At 42.8% G+C, this 17,339-nt stretch overlaps 1 protein-coding gene across 3 annotated transcripts in view; it reads left to right on the forward strand.

Annotated features, from left to right (window-relative positions):
* The first annotated feature begins 470 nt into the window (after positions 1-470).
* The window catches only part of HPSE (heparanase), a 33,850-nt gene continuing 16,981 nt past the window's right edge, over positions 471-17,339 (forward strand). For all 3 annotated transcript variants that reach the window (XM_082391144.1, XM_082391146.1, XM_082391145.1), the window contains exons 1-3: positions 471-836; positions 11,619-11,764; positions 13,500-13,625. In XM_082391144.1, coding sequence (XP_082247270.1) covers positions 613-836; positions 11,619-11,764; positions 13,500-13,625 — 496 coding nt within the window. In that variant the 5' untranslated portion in view covers positions 471-612. The remainder of the gene's footprint in view (positions 837-11,618; positions 11,765-13,499; positions 13,626-17,339) is intronic.

Raw genomic sequence — 17,339 nt, forward strand, 5'->3', positions numbered from 1 at the left:
TGTAGGTTAGCCAATGCCCAGGTCAGATTTTTTTCTGGCAAAAGTAAGATGCCTGGGAAACAGCACTCCCGCCAGAGGACACATAGTTAATCAGATTTTGGCAAGCTCAAGTGACAGGCAAGTGTTCAGAAGCCAGATGAGGAGGGAAGCGATAAATGCTCACTGGAGGCTTTAGTTGAGGTCAGAAGAGCAGGCGCCACAGGCGAGGACCTGGAAGAGGGAACCGCTGGCGTTCTCACCAGCGCTCGCTGGACATTATGCTTCAGGAAGCCGGTCCGGGATTCCCAGCGCTCCTCCCCGGGAGCTCCCTCCCCAGGCCTCCCGGGCGCTTGGATCCTAGCCACGTCCTCACCCTTCAAATGGGTGTGGGTGATTAAGTGAACGTGACCACCGCCGAGGGGAAAGCGTGCAAGGAAGTGGGAGTGAGCGGGGAGGCGGAGCGGGGTGGGGAGGGAGCAGGGGGAGGGATGCCGAATGCAGTGGGAGGGCTGAGGAGGAGTGAGAGGGTGGCGGAAAGGAGAAAAGGACGCCGGGGCCGGGCAGGAGGAAGTGCGCTCGGTCTCGACGGTCGCTGCGCACCCCTGGCGGGTGGGGCCGCCAGGTGAGGCCGAGATGCTGCCGCGCTGGAAGCCCGGGCTGCCGCTGCCGCTGCTGCTGTTCCTGGGGCCGCTGGGTCCCCGCTCCCCGGGCGCCCTGGCGGAACCCGCGCCAGCTGACGACGTCGTGGAGCTGCTTTTCTCCACCGAGCGGCCAGTGCATCTGGTGAGTCCCGCGTTCCTGTCCTTCACCATCGACGCCAATCTGGCCACGGACCCGCGGTTCCTCACCTTCCTGGGGTAAGTGCGGGCCTTCGGGTCCTTGTCCTCTCTCCTGCCCTGCTGGCATCACGCCCGCCCTGCCGGCCGCTCTCTTCTCTCTACTCCGGAACCTTCTCACACCTCTCCCTCTCCCTCTCTCTCTCTCTTTTGCTCCCCAGCCCACCCCCTGCAGGTCCCCCAAACCCTTCTTTCCCGCCTTCATTCATTCAGCAAGTGTTGCCTGAGCGCCAACTAAAGGCCAGGCATTAGGGGAAATTGCGGAAAGAAACTTCCCATCTGCCCCAGAAACTCGCCGGAAGGAGGGGGCCCGGCAAGTGCACCTGGAGGGCTTTGAGCACTTGAATCTGCTGCACCTTGTAGGACAAGTAACGCTGTGCGCCAGGCTTCAGTCTCTTAAACTCTGTTAGTAAGGTTAAAGAAAAAAAACAACTTTTTCCTTGGGGTGGCGGGCGGGGGGGAGGAAAAGGCCACAAAGGAGAATAAGCTTACTTATTCTATAAAAAGACTTTTAAAGAGCAGTTTTACGTTCACAGCAAAATTGAGTACAAGGTACACAGATTTCCCATACTACACTCTCTAAAAAAAATTTTAATATCACATCAATGAGACCTGGAAGACTATTTCAGTGACTTACAGAGCCTTAATAAAAACCTCTCTCTCCAAGATGAGACTGCAAAGTGTGGCACTGCTTTACTAGCTGTAATTTTTTTTCTCACTTGAGAAAGACTGAGCCTAGTGCAGGTTCACTGGCCCCTGCCTGTGAGTGCAGGCTGATTCCAAGATAGGGCGCTGCAGGGACAGACCCAGGTCATCTAGGCCATTCATCTAGGCCATGAGAGCCTCCAGAGATGACCACACCTCAACCAACTCAAACAATTCAAATCCTGCCATTGCCAAACACCTACAGGCTGGCCTTTCTGTGCCCATAGCTTCAGCTGCTATTGCTAATTTCAGTCACTTACTTTGCAAATAAAAGCAGATAGCCTAAGGTTGCGGGATGGGCAGCGAGACCAGCCTTGATTCCCAACTCTGCCCAAACCGGTGGCTTGGTTTTTACAGGTTGCTTGGCAACTCCAAGCCTCGATTTCTTCAACTGTAGAATGGAACTTCTAAAACCTTCCTGTAGGATTGCTATGAGCATTTGATGAGATAATAAATAAGTACTTAGTGTTTGACAGTGCTCAAAATTTGTTAATTGCTTCTTCCTGGAAATTGGTGAGTGTTTGCTAACCATTCATCAATTCTCTGTGCATTTCTTTCCATTGTAGTTAACCTCTATCTTTCCCCATGTGGCAAGAAAGGAAGAATTTCCTGATGGGAAGGAGTTCCCACTTTTTCCCCTTTCCCTTATGGAAAGTGAGCTGATATCAGGCAGCAGCTGGCTGAGAGACAGAAAGATTATTCTGGTGAAACACTGAACTAGAGGGCTCCATATCTGAGGACCCCAGGCCTAGCTTGGGTTGGGGGGGTGGTGATAGGGGAAGAGAGAGTGTGACGTGCCTTACTGCAAACAGAAAGATTAAGTAAATGACCATTTATTGAAATGTGAGACCTTAAGCCCTTTTCTGCTGCTGCAGCCAGCATACACCCTACCCCTCCCCAAGGAGGAGCATTTGGGTATCCCTTCCTGGAGACACAAGTCCAAAAGAAAAAACCTACAGTATGACTTTTGGGGTCCAGGCCTGATCACCCTGCAGTCAAGCTAACCAACTCACTAGCAATGCTCCCCACCCCCAAACACGCACAGAACTTCCATTCTTCTTAAACACATCTCTTAATTTCCCATAGCACTCTTTCTTCCCCCACCCCTGGTCTCTACCTTTTTGTTAAAGGCTGGAGGATAATGAAACCAAAAAAGCATAGCATGCAATAAATAAGGCTGTTTGTTTACAAAACACAGTGTATTCCTGTTCATACGGGCTTCTCTCCAGGGCTGGCTCCTGACCCCTCCAGGTCCCTTCCCTGGGCAGAAGCTGTTTTCCATGCCTTCTCCCCAGAGGCACCCACACAATTCTCGTCTGAGACCTTAAAGACTGCAGCACAAAGAGCTCCCTCCCCTTGTCACCTGAGACGGAGCTTCTGAATTAGGGTCTGAGGGTCCATCTCCCCAGGATGGCTGACACAGTGCCCAAAGTGACCTGGCCATCTCAGAAGACAAAATATTTCGCTTCCATCTCTAAAGACATCACAAGGCTTATCATCTATCACAGGAGCAGAGAGTCAGAGGGGCATTGCTGTGTTTCAGTTCCTCAAGAGTGAAACTGCTTGGGTGAAGACGGCAAGAGCTGAGCAGATGAAAGCTGAAGTACTAAGAAGGAGAGGATGATAAAAATAGCTGGCACTAATTGAACCGTCGTCATAGGCCAGGCCCTGTTCTAAGCACCTCCCAGGCATTAATTCATTTAGTCCTTGCTACAAAACTGTGAGGTCAGTACTATTATCATCCCCATTTTTAAAATGAAGAGATTGAGGCCTAGGGAGATTCAACAACTTGCCCATGGTCAGCCAGCTATGACATGAAGGGGCAGAATTTGAAGCCAGATGCTAATTGTAGACACACGAGTACACAAAAAGAAAATAAAGCAGTTCATATTTTTTAAAGGCAGCAGAGGAGGGATGGTAGAAAAAGATTGTCTGGAAACAAATTGAGAACATTGATGTAATGAAAAGAAGCACTGTCTTGAGAACAGGAGAATCAGGGCCCATATCTCTATGGTACTTCAAAAGAGGCCTAAGCAAATTCAGTCAGATGGCACAGTTCTGGTTTCCCACGATGGCAAACAGATGTGTTTTGGGTTTGTTTGTTTTTTTCCCCACATTTGCAGTTAAAGAACATGGAGTACACAGAACTTAAATGCCAATGGTAGAACGATCTAGAATCAGAAAGGAGCATCTTTTCAGTTTGCCCTCTTCCTAGAGGTAACTCATCCACAACCCAGTCAAAAACTTCCTAAGCCCGACTACATGCAGAGCTCCCAAGAGGCCCTGGCCCTCAAAGATGGGAGGACAGAGACCAGTAGGGCTAAATAGAAATAGAATGTGGGCCTCATGAGTAAGCCACATGATGTAATTTAAAGTTTTCTAGTAGCCATATTAAAAAAGGGAAAAAAGAAACAGGTAAAATTAATTTTAATAATATATTTTACTAAACACAAGATATCCAAATTATTATCATTCAACATGTAATCAATACAGAATATTAATGAGATATTTTACATTCTTTTTCAAACCAAGTCTTCAAAGTCTGGTGTATGTGTTATACTCCCAGCACATCTCAGTTCAGACTAGCCACATTTCAGTACAAGCACAGTTCACTAATTCAAGGTAAAAATTAGAGCGCCGAGTCAGTGGTAGAAATCACAGAGCAAAAACGTTGGTGCTGCACAGCGATTGCAGTGAAAATGCAGCTGTGCTTGCGTTTCATAAGGATTTGCTTATTTTATTTCAGCAAAGTTCATCCCTTTTTGCCAATTTGATAAATATTTATTATTAATAACTTTCAATAATCAGATTCCTGCATCTTCATGGACAAAGGTGCTTTCCACATTAGAAAAGCACTTATTATCAATGTCAAATGCATGTTTTGATAACCAATGTTGGAAATAACCTCAGGCCCTCTTTGTGCCTGTTGCTGAGAGAAAGAACCACAGCCAGAGAAACAGAAAACTGAGAACAATCAACAAGCCGTAGGCTCATAGTTTCTGACCCCTGAGACTCTGCGCTTCCCCCTGGCTGAGCAGCGCTCACTGTTCCCTTCCTCCACAAAGTCTTTCATTGTGCAGCCTAGAGCCCTTTGCATGGTAACCCTGCTCCATTTTCCCTGGAGAATATTCCGGCCTCCTCTTTGCCCTAGCTAAAACTTGGCTCTTCTTTTGAAGACGCAAGTGGAGAAGTAGACGCAGCTACTTCTCTGAAGTAGCCCTTTGGAGCAGAAGCTGTACATTCTCCCACACTGCAGCCCTCCCCCATTCCCCAGTGTGGCTTCTAGATAATTGCCCACTGGTTTGAACTCCAGATTGCTGTGGTTCAAATCCCCATTGGCTTGTTACCTTGGGCAAATTACCTAGCTTGCTTTTGTTCGGGTTCCTTGTCTGTAAAATGAGGGTAATAATGACACCTACCTCTTTGGGATGTTTGGGCATTAAGTGAAATAATCTATGCAAAGTGTCTAAAACACTCAGTTTGGATAACTTGATGCCTGCTAGAGATGACTGTCCCGATCCAGTGTGAGGTTTGCTAGCTCCACATCTGGCTCTCCTCCCATGCTCCTTGCAGCCGAACTCTGCTCCCCTCTTACTCACTCCTCATTACTGACTGAAGATCCACACTGATCTCACAGCTTCCTCTGCACTCCCACGTCCCACCATCATCCTAGAGGACTTCAAGTCCACTTGAATACTGTCTCTCAGTTTCTTCACACCCACATTTTCTAATAATCTTCACTCAGTGTTTTACTGGAGCCAGTTTCTACCAGCTCGTGAAATGTGTGCATTTCTTTCCAACTCCACATTCAGTGACATCAACACCATTACCTTGAAATCAGCCTTGATGGGAATATTTACACCATGGAAATTGGCAAATGCAAAAAACAGGGCACTTTTCTGTGGGGGGGGGGCAGCTTCCTAGAACACACCATTTCACTCCATTTCAACAACCTGATGCCATGGCCATGCCTTGACTCTTTCCATCATTAAGAACCTTTCAACATCTGAAATATTAAATTAAAATCTCCCATTCTTGGACTGTACTCCTTACCCTCTTAGCATTTTTTTACTTTGTGGATCCCACCACAACTATTTTTTAAGTACCTCCACTGAATAGCCTCTTCCTTTTACTTCTTCCATATCTGATTTGGGCTTCTTGATTTATCACATGAATCGTTTTTATGATAATATTCCCCAAACTCCTACCCCATTTTTCTTCTTGCTAAAACCCAAACCTAGCTTAGTCTAACTATATTTTCCCTCTTTGGAATCTATAAGGTGGCCATAAAGTCTGGAAATGGAAAATATTATCTAATCATGTACTGTCATGCATATTAATAAGCCACTTATAGGTATTTGCCTCTGCTTCCAGTCTTAGTGGCCACCCCGCATAGCAGGGCTATTACGCTCTTGGGGGCAGAGGGGAATCTCTCAGTGACATGGATTGATGTCATGCTGTAAATTCCTGGCCTCCAGACTTACTTGGCCTTTAATGCTACTCCTTAACACTCCTTTTCTGGCCTCTCTCATTCTCCACTTCCTTCATAACTCTGATCCCACTTCCGCTTCATCACTCTTAGTCTATGACCGCATTTCTCTTTCCCAAAGATAATGAAGTCACTAGACAGGCACTTCCTCTTCTTCCTGCAGTCGAACCTGCAGACAGCACGGCCACCTCTAGCTTTCTTCCTTTCTCTCTTCTCAGCCCAGTTCTTCTAGCTCTGTTGTGGATCCTCTCCCCTCCCCAAGGACTTCGCTCTAGCAGTCATCCCTTCTCTCTCCTGTATCTTTAACCTCTCTCTTTTCGTTGGATCCTTCTTCTCGGCATAGAAACATCCTCAAGTCTTTCCCATCTCAAACACCTCCCAGCACGTGTGCCTCTGCAGTCACCACCCTCTTTCTCCTCCCCTTTGCAGCCTTTCTTACTAACCATGCCTTCCTCGGTCCACCCTCATGATGTTCCCATCATCGTGTCATAAAATCAATCTCTCCCACATCATCAGTGACCTTTTATTGCGAAATCCAATGACTACCTTCCAATCCTTATCTTATTTGTCTCTATTATGGGTTGAATGTCTGGGTGTCCCCTCCAAATTCATATGCTGAAGTCCTAACCCCTGGGACCTCAGTCTGTGACCTTATTTGGAAATAGTGTCATTGCAGACATAACTAGTTAAGAATTGGTCATAATGGAATGGAGTGGGCCCCAATCCAATATGACTGATGAGCTTATAAAAAGGGGAAATTTGGAGACAGACATACACACACAGAGAACACCCTGTGCAGATTGGAGTTACACTGCTAAAAGGAACTACCCGAAGTTGGGAAAAAGGCCTGGAGCAGATCTTCCCCCAGCACCTGCAGAGGGATTATGGCCTTGCCAACACCTTGATTTCAGACTTCTAGCCTCCAGAACTATAAGACAATAAATTTCCACTGTTTAAGCCACTCAGTTTGTGGTACTTTGTTACTACAGCCCTAGCAAACCAATACAGCCTCCCAGAAGCATTTGACGAGGTTGACAATGGAAACACTCATCCCTGTGTCACTTCCATTTCTGGGGATTTCTCCCATCTCTCTAACAGTTCTTCTCCATCTCTTCTTCTAGCTTATCTTCATTGTTGATGTTCCTCAGATTTCTGACCTAGGCCTTCTTTTTTACTTCACATAATCTCCTGAGTGGTTTCACCTACTTCCATGGCTTGAATTACTGTTCATGCAGTGGTGTGCCAGAAAATGTTTCACGACTGGCTCTCTGGGAGGAGAGGAGACTGATTTATGTTTTTTTCTGATTTCTGTAGTATAAATATCCCCCACCATGGCTGATTTCAAACTGCCAACAGTTTAACAGCTGGTTCTCAAAAGGAAACAGTTGGCTCTCACAAGCTGGTACGAGTCAGTGCAGGGTGGCTCCAGCTCATCTCTGCTTTTGTGTCAGAGATAAGCAACTTATTTTTACACATAAGGTAAAATAAAAGCACCTGCAGACGTTTCTTTCCCCTAACAAACTGTTCCAGAAATGGAAAATCTGCAGCTGCTTTTACGTGTTCTTTTGTTATTTCCACGTCGCTGTGGTGGCAGTGCCAATGCCGGTGGATTTTCCCCCCTTTCTTTTTACTGTGTATGATAGAAATACTGTACCTTTGATCAGTTTTGTTTTAATGACAAGTTTGCAGCTGTTTTAAATCTGGTTTTTGTCAGAGGGCATCAAAATTGTATCTCAAAACAAGAAAATATTCCATTACAAAGGAGACGAACAAAAAGGTCCTTCGTACCAATACTTCGAAACATGTGATTTCCTTTACTTGGCAGGAGCCATAGCAATGGGTTTTAATTTTGTTCAGAAAACAGTCTTTGTCTGGACCCGCTTGCCCTTTCATCAGGCTGGACTTAACTGTTCATTCACTTGACGGATATTTATTAAGCATCAGCTGTGGGCCAGGTACTTATCTAGGTGCTGAGGAGATTCTGAGGAGCCATACAGAGTCCCTGCTTTCGCAGAGCTTAGCTCAGGGGTGGGGATAGATAGGAAACCACATAAACCAAAAAGGAAGCTGATTTCAGAGAGTGGTGAACGCTGTGAAGAACATAAAGGCAGGGTAATGTGGTCGAGAGCGACCCGAGGTGGTACAGTCACCACTTCTGGGAATCAGGCTCTGATCCTCCGGCATCTGAGCAGGGCCGTGCACAGACGCACATCTCGTGATACCACAGCTCCTTCCTGCTTCTCACTTTCCCTTCCTTTCCCAGACAGCACCAGTCTCTCCCGTCTCAATTACTTACAGATACCAGTTACACAAATCTAAATGAGCTTCCTCTATCATCAAACACAACCAAAATCAAAATCGAGGACCAGAATCGGTGCCTGGACAAAAGCAGTGGAACAGGGCCAGCCCAGAGTGACTCTGAGGAAGTTCCTTATATCAGTTTTACGGCCGCATCTCTGCACCTGTGGGCTAGGGATTCACTAGTCACTGACTTCTAGACTGAGGACTCTCCGTTCTACACCTCGCCTTTATGTGCCTTCTGAGCTCCAGGCACACATGGCCAAGGGCCTAATGGAAATGGTTTTTGGTTTTCTCTGGCATCTCAAATTCTACAGCACTGTGCCCTGCCCTCACCTTCATCCCCATCTCCAGTCTATCATCACCTATTCTTCATCTCAGTCTATCACCTATTCTTCACCTCTTGGACTCTCCTCCAACATCCAGTTAAACACCACATCTGGTATTTCTGTCTCCACGTGTATCTTCCATTTATCCCTCTCTTCATCCCCACTGTTTTTACCTTACCGCAGCCCATCACTTTCTGTCTACATTAATGTGACCACAGTCTTGGTCCTTCTATTCAGTTATTTACACTGCAGCCTGAGATTCTTTTCTAAAATAAAAGTCTGGTGTGGGCACTCCACTGCTTTAAATCCTTCCATGGCTCCCCACTGCCTTGATATAAAATTGGAACTCCTGGACATGGTGGCGTACAAGCCCTCCATGATATGGTCCTGCTTGCCTCTCCAGTCTATCTTCTCCCAGCACCTCGCTGTCCCCAATCTCTAGGCTCTCGCCACACCTGTCAGCTCTTCGGTGGTGCCATATTCCCTTCTTCTACCTCTGGTGTTTGCAGAGGCTTTTCCCTACACCTGGAACACTTTCTTCAATCCCACCTCACTATCTTTGATCTGGATAAGATTTTTTCCTTTTGAACATCTAACAGTGCAGACACTTGCCCCTGGAAAACCTCTAACCACCTCCTACCTCTAGGGCAAGGTCTGGGTTAAGATCCCCTTTGTATGTTCTGATAACATTGTTTTGGAATTGCCTATTTACTTGTATATATATATATATATATATATATATATATATATATATATATATATCACTGGACTATAAATTATATGAGAACAGCAGCTACCTCTGTCTTGTTTGCCATTGTATCCCCAGCAACTAACATAATGCCTGACACAGAGTGCACCTACAATGAATATTTATTGAATAAATTAATGGATGACTATGTCTCCTTTAAGTAAATCTTGTTTTTTTCACCTATTCTTAAAAAGACAGAAACACACACACACACACAGAGTCACCTTGTATGAATTAAAATATTATGTGCTTATTATAGAAAATGTGAAAAATACATAAAAGCAATAGGAAAGAGTCTACCATCCATCTCACCACATAATTATGACTCCTGTTATCTCCTTCTATATATATATAATTTTCATTGTTGAAATCACACTATGTCTACAGGTTGTTCCTTTAATAGTAAAAGTTGTGGTTATTTAAAGTGCAGAGTTCCCTGGCATTAAGTGTATTCACATTGTTGTGCAGCCATCACCACCAGCCATCTTAGAACTTTTCCATCTTCCCAAACTGAAACTCTGTACCCATTAAACAATAATGTGCTATTCCCCCTTCCTACAGTTTATTTTTTTTATTTTTTGGCCATGCCTCGAGGCATATGGGATCTTAGTTCCCCGACCAGGGATTGAACCCGTGCCCCCTGCATTGGAATCTTAACCACTGAATCACCAGGGAAGTCCCTACAGTTTAGTTTTATTTGGGTTCATAGCATAGTGGAAATGGCTTTCTTCTGAATCCTTACTCAGTTCAAGCGAACATTCCCATTTATCTTCAAAAGGTTCTGAGGATTTCCTGGCAGATGCCATCCTTCCCAGAGTTCTTTGGTGCTGTCAGGTATTTCAGTCAATTCCATGTTGATAACATCCCTGAAGTCTCACTTTGTGCTACATCTCCTCATGCCAGGACCCACAATAGGTTCAGGGGCCCTGGAAAATATTTCAAGTTCTTTTAAGATCCAAAGAAAATGAACTTTTAGGTCAAAGAAAGTGTTTTAATATATAATGTTAACATATTTGTCTTTACATGAATATCATCACAAAATATAAGTTAAAAAAATTTTTTATGGTGGAAGAGGTTCATGAAGGCAAAAGTGCCTAGGTAGTACTGTAAATGCTTTCATGTTACAAACAAAAAAAAAATGGTGAGGAGGAATCGCTGAAGTTTTTAACGCAAGACACTTATCCTTTGGTCAATTTCCACCTTTTAATTTCTCTTTCCTAAGCAAAAATAAAGAAATCTTACAGAAATTTTACATAGCACTATATATAGTTAAAGCAGGAGCACGCATTGAAATTTTAAATTTTAGGTCCTGTCTTCAGTTCCTAGGATGTCAAGAAATACTGGCAATTAGATAGTCCTCCTGGCATGATTTTCCAATTTGAAATAAACCCAAATGTAAACTAATTAACTGGGCCATTTTGAGAACACACAGCATTGGTTCCATGTGTTTTAAGAGCTTTCCAGAGAGCACGGAAGCCAGGATCACATATGTGAGGCTTCAGAAATACATGGCAAGTGTCCCTGTTACCTGGGTCTTCTGTTTTTTTAGTTTTGTTCACTTAAATATTCATGACATCTTCATCTCTCTGAAAGAAGGAATTATAAATCATTCTAATTCCATTCTATAGCATTCTGTACCATTCTGAGTGCATAATAGGCACCTATCAAGAGCGTTTTGGGCTTGATGACATATGCATTTAGAATTGCTGGAATTGGAAGTGTCCTAGGTGGGGAGGAATTAGAATCTTACATCGTTCTAAGTCATTTGACTTAAATTTAAAAGGCAGGTTTTCCTTGGGGTAGAGGTGGGGCTTGGTTAGGGAGGGGAGGAGGACTCCCAATCATTTACGAACTTCTCTGGGAACATAAATTTTTGGAGACAATCTATTTTTCAAAGAAACAGAGTCATCTTTCCACTCTCTCACCTCTTTACCTCCATGAATCACAAAAGGTCATGAATTTTTTGAAAGTACTGAACATTACCCTGCTTGTCAAGTTGAAGTATAAGCTCTTGCCCGAGTCAGAGCTCCAAGTGTTCTCAGGTGCCTAGAAGAGCAGCCTTGCAATTAGGAAGATTCCGATTGAGCCGATGTCCCTGTTAGAGCAATATTTCTCCCTCCAGGGCCTGTAGAGCTATTAAGAAATGGGTCCACCAAGAGAGAAGGGAGTAAATGTGTTTGACTGCATTGTCTTGGAAAAAAATAATTTCAATTTCTTGCTTGTCTTCATAACAGTTCTTCAAAGCTTCGCACTTTGGCCAGAGGTTTGTCTCCCGCATACCTGAGATTTGGTGGCACGAAGACGGACTTTCTCATTTTTGATCCCAAGAAGGAACCAACCTTTGAAGAGAGAAGTTACTGGCAATCTCAAGTCAACCAGGGTGAAACTTTAAAGATTAACCATATATCTGAGTTAACTTGAGTCAGTCGTGGGCATTCTCAGAGAAGAGCTATTGCTTCATATCTAACAATTAATAAGAGATGAAGGGCTCCCAGCGGACCCATGTAGGCACCTATACAAAAGGAGGAAGCGGTGGGCAGGTTTCCTCCTCCTGATGTTTTCATGAATGTGAGATATTAGGGCAGGGGGGATGGTGTGCTGGACACAACACTGGGGCAGGGGAGAGTTAATTGTGGTGTAAACAGAATAATGATTGTAGCTAAAAGGACAGAGCTGCCTAGAGGGGTCTGTGGGTAGAAATGTACCAAAACAGAGTATTTCCCGCTCAAGACACAGCACTGATCGAAACCCATTTATTCCAAAAAATGTGGATGAAAGGTGTAATAAGGGGACATGGAGATATGCTCTGCTTCTAAGGATGGATTTCAAGACTTGATTTGTTGGGCAGTTGTTCTCAAACTTTATTGACTAGGCATAATCACCTGGGGTGAGTTTGAATATTTGGATTCTTGGGCTCCAACCTTAGGTCACAAGTTTAGCAAGATCCTCAGGTGATTCTGATATTGGGAGTCTGTGGGCTTCATCTGAGAAACACCCTGGGGCGCCACGAGGATTTGCCCTGTGTCTTTCATAAGTGCTATACAGACATCAAATGGAAGCTAAATCATTATCTTAACAGTTATTAAAAAAACCATATACATCATTGAATTACAATAATGAATTATGATATATATAAATGAACAATATTTTATATATTACATATTTCCTTCTGTTTATTTTCTGCAGTTAGGAAGTGTTTAGAACCGTTAATCAGTAACTGCGCCAATTGATAGAAGAGTAATTAGAAAAACTGAAAAAAGCAGGAGAGTTTTCTTAGTATAACACGTTGGAATATGTTTAGACCTGGCCCTTTCTCACCAGTCATATGCGTTCAAAAGGTCTCATAAATTTAGATAGGAAACTGTCCTTTGCTCATGAATTTTCTTCATCCTGTGGGGAGGGGGGAATCACTGGGGTTATCCAAGTGCTTCAGAAACATTCTTTGTGAGCACAGGGGTGGATGAGGCACCCGCTGTCAGAGAGCCAGAATGTGCAGCTTCCCAGAAAGGAAGTCACTGGGGGGTCAGCCAGCCCTGGCAGCCGCCCCCGGCAGCCCTGCTGCCTTGAGATAAAGAAGCACAGTCTGCCTGATAGGATAGTGGTGGATTTTCCAAGTACACATGTTGTGGTCTCAGGAACTTTGATGATACCAAATTTGAAGGAATAAAAGTCAACATTCCCTGTCCTACCATTTGGCAAGAGGAAATCACCACAAAGCAGGTATAGTCCATGTAAAACAAATTTCTATGTATGTTGAAAGTGAACCTTAAGAGAACTGAACTATGTTTTTTTCTGGTGGGTTCTCTAGTAATTTCAGGTTTCTGAGGAGCCTTCTGAATTGTTAAATAACTTGAAGTTATGTCCAATGTATCTATGTCCAGTATATGTCCAGTGTTTCTTCAGAAACCTGCCCTTTGGCTGTTTTTTTGTGGTAATTGATTAGCCAGCAAATTTGACATGTATAGCTGAATATATCCTTCTCTGATGTTACACTTAACAACCAGAAACTCAATTATCCTGCTTTAGTCACATAAATAGCTAACTAAATAAGTGCATGGGATTTCAACCGTATCATTGTGAAAATAGATTCTCTAAATTATTTACTCCATTTGCAGATATTTGCGAATCTGGATCCGTCCCTTCTGATGTGGAGAGGAGGTTGAAGTTGGAATGGCCCTTCCAGGAGCAATTGCTACTCAGAGAACAGTATCAGAAAAAGTTCAAGAACAGTACCTACTCAAGTAAGAAATGAAAGGTACCCTGCAAGTGTCCCAGCCCCCAAAATATTTGGATGGCTTGAACTTGGGCTTGAATCTAATAAGCCCTATAGCAGTTGTGTAAAGCTGCATAATCCTCAAATGTTAGCAAGAGTTAATGGGCAATCTTCAACCCCAAACTTCTGTTTTTTACCTTTCTTCGCCCAACTTTGCCTACTAGACACTGAGTGAAATATAGAATCATTCATTCACAAGCTAATAATGACCTCTACTGCTCTGAAGAACTAGGAAGTCAAGGAAGACATGGATATACTCCTTGTGTAAAAGTAAAATATAAAAGTGTGAAGAGTAAAATGTGAAACCATTCACACCTCATTGTCCATTCTGTTTCCCCTCCAAGAAGCAGCCACTGCCCTGCCAGTGATGTGTTGTGTATCACTGGCAGGGCAGCTTTCTCATTTTCTTTCCTCTGTGGGTTTGAAAACACAGGACTAGCTCAACTAACCAGGAATTTATTTCCATTCATGGAAACACTTTTCTGGTGTTTAAATGGGATGATGTCACACAGGGCTTTAAAACAACTGAAACAAGCAATCCTTATCTATGAAATATATTTTTATCCGAAAGTTGATGTTTTATACCCAACTAAGGGATGATATTGCCCCAGATCTCAGCTAAGAAAATAACCTGCTTAGATACGCTACAATGGTCTTCTTTTGACTTTTGAAAAATAAATGATCTTGAAGTTAGTTTGGGTTAGTCAACATTTCTAAGAGTACATTATTGACAGTAAATTATTTCTTTGTGAGATTTTACTATACGCTACCTAGATTCCAATGTGTACAATGGACTTTTTTATTTTCATATTTTTTATTTATAAGGTAAGGGAAAAAGTAACACATAAGAAATCAGAAAATAGGTTATATGCTAATAGAAAATGTGGTCCTCTAAATTATTTTTTGCATTTTAAAGCAGAGGGCAGGGGGGAGCTACGCTGACGGTTTAATAACATGATCTATGGTTGAACAGAATTTGGCAGGACAGGGCCTTCTCAGATCCCATTAAAGGGATGACAGAAGTCCCAGAGACCCACAGCAGGAAGGCCTTATTTGTAATTAATCATCTGATATAGGCCTGCTAGGAGAAGACCCTATGGTATTAGGTAATCTATAGGTTTTTACTTTTTTTCTTGGTCATCTTAAACATATGCCAATTTACCTTAAATTTTTCTTTAAAAATGTTTGCTACCTCACATGATCTTTTTGGAACCAAGATGGTAGGTTTTCAACATCTTTTTCCTGCCTTTGGGACTGGGGCCTTCATAGTTTCTGCACCAGGGGAAAGCCCTTCTTTTACTAACTATGTAGCTGGGTCAGTATAATTCCAGCCACCCTATTGGCAATGCTAAAATGTATAACAAATACAGATAGTTAATTTGTATTTGGAAATATTTGACTTCTGATTTGAAATTTTCTATTTTAATCTGCATGTATTAGAAACATAGAGATAGAAATCTATGGGACTTCCCTGGCGGTCCAGTGGTTAAGACTTCGCCTTCCAATGCAGCGGGTATGGGTTTGATCCCTGGTTGAGGAGCTAAGATTCCCACATGCCTCATGGCCAAAAAACCAAAACGTAAAACAGAAGCAATATTGTAACAAATTCAATAAAGACTTTAAAAGTGGTCCACATCAAAAAAATCTTAAAAAAAAGAAATCTACTGCGTTTGGTCTGGGCACCAGCTCATTATAGGGATAAGTATCTAGGAAGCCAGTAGGTGCCTCTACACATGGTTCTGCATCCGTGGCTAAGGTTGGTAATGCCTGAGTAACATCGTATGATGTGGCATCCTACGATGGAAGAGATAGCAGAAGTCTATTGTGTTAATTGCTTAATGGCCTGCACTTTTAAAACAGGTTTCCTAGAAGATATAGGTGAGTTTTCTAATTACAGGGCCCATTGGATGGTGTGTTTTACTTAAGTAGAAAATGACAAAAACATTTGTCATGAGAATATAGATTCACACTGTATACCTGTCTGGGCAGGAAAAGGAAGCAATGTTATGGGTATAATTTTGAGTGTGACTACAAAAAGGAGGACTCCCTTATTAAAATAATAGTATTTAATGAGCTAATTCTTTTTTCTCCTTCTTCTCCACCTTTCTTCCTCATCATCCCACTCCCACACTGGATGCTGGACACATTTATGTAAACAAAAATGGTATAATAGTCAGTGCCAATGTATAGTGTGTCATTTAGATTGTCTTCATTCCAGGGATCTTTCCACCCTTTCATACAGTAAGAGATAAGAGATTGGGTAATGACTGGGAATTGGATAATTATCTGTGAGTTTTCTTATTTTGAGGAAGGAATAGGCTGGGTGGGTTTTATTTTTAAGAGTGGATTTCAACTCAGTAATACACAGCCCTTATTCTAGGAGATGTTACTCTTACAGAGGGCATATAATAGAATTTCAAGCTACTTAAATTCAAAGTGTTTTTGGAAAAATGAGGAAATAGAGGAAGAGTAAGGAATGAGCTGAATAAATACTCAAAAATGCAAACATTCTATGTTTTTTGAAAATGCCATAATCCTTGTAGAAGGTCTAGGCAATAATAGTGCTTTATATCTGTAAGAGTTTTTTATGGCTTACAAAGGGTTTTCACATGTGCTATTTCAACTTGGTTTTGTGAGGTAGATGGATGATGGTACTAGTTCCAGGATTGTAGATCCGTAGCCAGGACTCATGCAGGTAAAGGGGTCACTCCTGATCATTCAGTCTATAAGTGGGATAGTGGGGCTGGGAACTCAGATCAATGATTCCTGATTTAGGACACTTGCTACAACATGATTAGCAGTATATGTCTAAAAGATAACTGTGTCTAAGACAGTCACAGGGCCTTTATTACAGGCTCTATTACTGTGGCACTGTCACCAAATAGCTATGTGATATTGGGCAAAGCACTTTATTTCTTTGGGTGTCAGTTTCCTCATAGAAAAATGAGGGTGGAGGTTTGGGGAGGACTCCCTAATCCCAAAGTCCTACGCTGTCCTCCACTGTGGCCCTAAGATCCCAGGAACAGGCTAGGACTCAGAGAGCTTTTCAGACCCCAATGTCTGTAACTCCTTAATGATAGGCAGCAGTTTTGTGGAAGTGGGTGACACAGCAAATATCAAAAACACCTAAAATAGCTTGCTAGTGTTGTTACCGCCCCTCAGCCGTTATGGGCAGTATTAAACCTAGGGTTTCACTGCTATGGTAATCCAAGTAGTTCAGGCTGAAGACTTAGAAACAAAGCCACTTTGAAGGAGAAAGGGTGTAAGTTTGCCAGATAGATAGAGATTTTTTTTTTTTAAACTAGGGAAGTGAATTTCTGTTTGATAACTCTAAATATACATTAAGATCACCAGATCTATTCAGATAATAACTGATTTAAACACTCAAAAATACATTGCCGCCACTCTCAAAAAGAGATTATAGGCTAGTTAATGGTTAAAAAGCTGAGTTCAAAATCTCCAAAGCTTTAATAACTCCTTAGTGACTCAGTAATTTTTTTCACAGCACATCTAGCCCAAAAGAAATACCTGAGAGTTTCAATTAAGCTGTTAGGTCCGAACAACCTAATAGTAACAGTTCTCATGATGTCCAACAGATGCTGATGCCTTCCCTTGCAAATTTAAAAGATCCTGCAGTGCCCCTGTGAGTAGGGTTGCCTGGTTAAATTTTCATTTCAAATAA

The sequence above is a fragment of the Balaenoptera borealis genome (assembly GCF_965194805.1).
Source record: "Balaenoptera borealis genome assembly, chromosome: 4".
Taxonomy (NCBI): Eukaryota; Metazoa; Chordata; class Mammalia; order Artiodactyla; family Balaenopteridae; genus Balaenoptera; species Balaenoptera borealis.